The following is a 5116-nucleotide window of genomic DNA, read 5'->3' on the forward strand; positions in this document are numbered from 1 at the left end:
AAATCCACTTAATTTATCCTTTAATATACAATTGAAGTGAATGACAGCAGCCCAAATGTCCATAGATGGAATGAATTAATAATGAAAATGTTGTATATACATACAAAGGGATACTATTCAACTTAGAAAGGAAGGAAATTCTGTCATGTTACAGCATGAACAAGTTTTGATGACATGATGTTAAGTAAAATAAGCCAATCATAAAAAGACAAATTCTGTGTAATACCACTAAACTAAAGATCCTATAGTAGTCAAATTCATAGAGCCAGAATAACAGAATGGTGGTTGCCAGATCCCAGCGACAGGAAGAAACAGGAAATCATTGTTTAATGGGCACAGAGTTTCTGTTATATATTGGTCATGGTTACAGAATAATGTTGAATATACATAATGCCAGTGTAGTGACAGTACATTTAAACATGGGTAAGATGATAGCAAGAGTTATTTTAAGAATCTCACTCAACATCCTGCAGTTATTATATTACAGATATTGCAGAACTTTAAGCGAGTTTTAAATTTTACCATTTTTCAAGAATGAGAGAGTTTAGAATAATTAAAATAAGAAGGCTTCAAGTTAAATAAATGAGTTAGGAGGGATTGGATATCCTTCAGGAAGGCACTAGAGAGACCCACAATTAGTAAATTCATATAGTTCCTAGGTGCACTGCAAATGCTACAGATTTGAGGGTGTGCAGATAACAAAGTTTTGGGAAATGCAGAGTATATCTATGAGGAGAAGTGTGTTTCTATCTTTAACTTTGAAACAACCAACTAACAACCTGAAGTAGAATGCTGTCAGTACAATGATGATGCTGAAGCAATGGAGTTAGGGTTGGAGTGACATTTTTGCACTTTCTGTGTCTTGATTGGTATTCCAGTACAGGAGGCATCTGTAAATTGGGAGCAAATCAAATGACCATGGAAGAGGTGGATTCCTGTCATGCCATTCCATTGAATTAGACCATATATTTGAGATTGAATTAGCATCTTCATCTCTTCAAGCATGATCCTATTCATTCAACAAGGTAGAACGGTTTCAGTACTAGAAGATCAGCAAAGAGAATGCCTTTAGAGATTTAGATTCTCTTGGGCCTGAAGAAGAAATGAACTGATATCTATATTGGGTACTGACACATTTATTTTCTCTTATTTACCCAAAGAAGATTGTGCCTCTGTGGCTTTGAAGGGAAATATATCATTACACAAAATCCCTTTATACAGGTAATGAAATGTTGCATTTAGTATTATAGTCTTGCATTGGGGAACATATTCTAAGAAAGTAATTATATATTCAGTGCATAACTTGATAAAGTCAAACTAAATACACTAACAATTCCAAGTTAAGTTATGGTTCTATCTACAGACTACTTCCTTCCAGTTCCTACACCTGAAAATACAACTTCTCTTCTTCGGAAAGTAAAAATGTCTTCCCAGAATAATCAATGTCAGGAAAAACTATCAGATTTTGGTAGGTTTCAATAAATTGTGGTATGTTATATATGAGTAACCCTATTTAACAAGAACTTAGCTTTTTTTGTTTTTTATTATGATAGGTTAGTGACCATACAGTACATCATTAGTTTTTGATGTAGTGTTCCATGATTCATTGTTTGCATATAACATCCAGTGCTCCATGCAGTATGTGCCCTCCATAATATCCATCACCGGGCTAGCCCATCCCCTCACCCCCTCCCCTCTAAAACCTTCAGATTCTTTCCTGGAGTTTATAGTCTCTTGTGGTTCATTTCTCCCTCTGTTTACCCCCCCTTCATTTTTCCCTTCCTTGTCCTACCAATCTCCTTGCTATTCCTTATGTTCCACAAATGAGTGAAACCATATGATAATTGTCTTTCTCTGCTTGACTTATTTCACTTACCATAATCTCCTCCAGTCCCATCCATGTTGCTGTAAATGTTGGGTGATCATTCTTTTTGATGGCTGAGTAATATTCCATTGCATATATGGACCACATCTTCTTTATCCATTCATCTGTTGAAGGGCATCTTGGCTCCTTCCACAGTTTGGCTATTGTGGAAAATGCTTCTATGAACACTGGGGTGCATATGGCCCTTCTTTTCACTACATCTATATCTTTGGGGTAAATACCTGGTAGTGCAATTTCTATTGATAGCTCTACTTTTAATTTTTTGAGGGACCTCCACACTGTTTTCTAAAGTGGCTGTACCAACTTGCATTCCCACCAACAGTATAAGAGGGTTCCCCTTTGTCCACATCATCTACAACATTTGTTCTTTCTTGCCTTATCAATTTTTGCCGTTCTAACATGGTATCTCAGTGGTGTTTTGATTTGAATTTCCCTGATGGCTAGTGATGTTGAACATTTTTTCATGTGTCTGTTAGCCATTTGTATGTCTTCATTGGAAAAGTGTCTGTTCATATCTTCTGCCCATTTTTTTTAAAGATTTTATTTATTTATGTGACAGAGAGACAACCAGCGAGAGAGGGAACACAGCAGGGGAGTGGGAGAGGAAGAAGCAGGCTCCCAGTGGAGGAGCCCAATGTGGGACTCGATCCCGGAATGCCGGGATTACGCCCTGAGCCAAAGGCAGACGCTTAAAGACTGCGCTACCCAGGCGTCCCTTCTGCCCATTTTTTATTTGATTATTTGTTTCTTGGGTATTGAGCTTGAGAAGTTCTTTATAGATCTTGGATACCAGCCTTTCATCTGTAGTGTCATTTGTAAATATATTCTTCCATCCTGTGGGTTGTCTCTTTGTTTTGTTGACTGTTTCCTTTGCTGTGCAGAAGATTTTTATCTTGATGGAGTCTTAAACATTCATTTTTGCTTCTGTTTCCCTTGCCTTTGGAGATGTGCCATGAAAGAGGTTGCTGTGGCCAATGTTGAAGAGGCTACAGCCTATGTTCTCCTCTATGATTTTGATGGATTCCTATCTCACATCAAGGGCTTTCAACCACTTGGAGTTTATCTTTGTGTATGGTGTGAGAGAATGGTCAAGTTTCATTCTTCTTTTTTTTTTAAAGATTTTATTTATTTATTTGACACAGAGAGAGATAGCCAGCAAGAGAGGGAACACAAGCAGGGGGAGTGGGAGAGGAAGAAGCAGCTCCCAGCAGAGGAGCCCGATGTGGGGCTCAATCCCAGAACACCAGGATCACGCCCTGAGCCGAAGGCAGACGCTTAAGGACTGCGCCACCCAGGTGCCCCAAGTTTCATTCTTCTGTACAGAACATAGCTTTTATATTGCTGAACCCATTGATTTAATTCAGCTTGTAAGAATGTTGACTATGCATGATAAAAGCAAGCACAAATATAAATAACAAACTGAATATCTTCATCCTTGACCATTATGTTGATAGGTAGCATGAAAACATGCTTACAACGTATTCTCAATTCATCAAGAAATTTTATTCATTATATCAATTAAGCAAACTAAACCTGAGAAGTACTTGTAAAGAAAATGAAAAGTAAAAATGAAATTAAAATTATGTCCAAGTTAAAAAGACTTTACAAATCACAGATGAAGTATCTGGAATAGTTTTTTAAAATATTTTCACACAAATACTTTGCATGAAAAATGTAATTGAGATAGAACATTGAAATGATGAAAACTCTGTCATCTATTTCTTCATATGCAGTGTCACTCCTGTTTGAAATCATGAACATTTGGAACACCACCTCAGATTTCATTCTCCTAGGACTCTTTAACCACACAGAAACCCACCTATTTCTCTTTGTGATGGTTCTGATAATTGCCATCACCTCCTTAGTGGGCAATGCCCTCATGATTTTCCTGATTCACCAGGATGCCCAGCTCCACACTCCCATGTACTTCCTACTGAGCCAACTCTCCCTCATGGATATGATGCTGGTCTCCACCATTGTGCCCAGAATGGCAGCTGACTACTTGACAGGCAATAAGTCTATGTCCCCTGCTGGCTGTGGGTTGCAGATCTTCTTCTTCATCACTTTGGAAGGGGGCGAGTGCTTCCTCTTAGCATCCATGTCCTATGACCGCTATGTGGCTGTGTGCCACCCACTGAGATACGCCGTTCTCATGAGCTGGCAATTATGCCTGAGAATGACTGTGGGGTCTTGGTTCCTGGGGGCAGCTGATGGGCTCATGCAGGCTGCTGCTACGCTGAGTTTTCCATTCTGTGATGCACATGAGATCGATCATTTCTTCTGTGAGGCTCCTACTCTGGTGCGTTTGGCTTGTGCTGACACATCAGTCTTTGAAAATGTCATGTACATTTGCTGTGTATTAATGCTCCTGGTCCCATTTTCTCTCATCCTGATTTCCTATAGTCTCATCTTTGCTGCAGTTCTCCAGATGCATTCTAGAGAAGCCCGCAAGAAGGCTTTTGCCACCTGCTCCTCACATCTCTCTGTGGTGGGACTCTTTTATGGAGCTGCTATTTCTATCTACATGAGACCCAAATCCTACAGGTCAGCTAACCATGATAAAATAGTGTCAGTGTTCTATACTATCTTCACTCCTTTGTTGAACCCTATCATCTACAGTATGAGGAACGGTGATGTCAAGGGGGCCCTGAGAACGTGTATGAGTCAGTGTCCTACCTTAAATCATGAATAAGATTACATTGATTTGCCCCAAATTTCAAGGTTATACAAAAGAAATTGTGTGAAATTTCCTAGGAAACAGTTATTTATGCATTATATCTATAACTGTTACTATGTTAATTTGAATAGTTGTGTCTACAATTATCTACTTTGGATCTTTTTTATGTATAATAATTATTTTATAGTATTTAAAAATTTTTCTTGACTTTGTTTTTTTTTTCTTTTTCAACTTTTTATTTTAATTCCACTTAGAATACAGTGTAATATTCAAGTGTAGAATTTAGTGATTCAACACTTATATACAATGCCCAGCACTCACCAGAAATGACCTCCTTAATCCCCATCACCTATTTAACCCACCCCCACCTACATCCCCTCTGATAACCACCCTTTAATAAAGTGAAAAGATAGCTCATGTAATTGAAGCAAATATGTCATATAAAGAATAAGCACCTAGAGTACATAAGTAACTCATAAATCTAAAAAACAAACATGTTAAAGCATGGGTGAAGGATTTAAATACACATTTCTCCAAAGAATATATACAAATGT

At 38.0% G+C, this 5116-nt stretch overlaps 1 protein-coding gene across 1 annotated transcript; it reads left to right on the plus strand.

Moving 5' to 3' along the window:
• Positions 1-3581: 3581 nt before the first annotated feature.
• On the plus strand, positions 3582-4577 carry LOC123780180 (olfactory receptor 2T8-like). Its single transcript, XM_045778968.2, has one exon. It carries the CDS (start codon positions 3582-3584, stop codon positions 4575-4577), a length of 996 nt encoding a protein of 331 aa, XP_045634924.2.
• The last annotated feature ends 539 nt before the right edge of the window (positions 4578-5116 follow it).

The sequence above is a fragment of the Ursus americanus genome, chromosome 5, assembly GCF_024610735.1.
Source record: "Ursus americanus isolate L20-20 chromosome 5, mUrsAme1.1.p, whole genome shotgun sequence".
NCBI lineage: Eukaryota > Metazoa > Chordata > Mammalia > Carnivora > Ursidae > Ursus > Ursus americanus.

What these genes read in the sequence shown, in the direction of transcription:
- LOC123780180 (XM_045778968.2), top strand. Translation starts at nt 3,582, where the DNA reads ATGATGAAAACTCTGTCATCTATTTCTTCATATGCAGTGTCACTCCTG.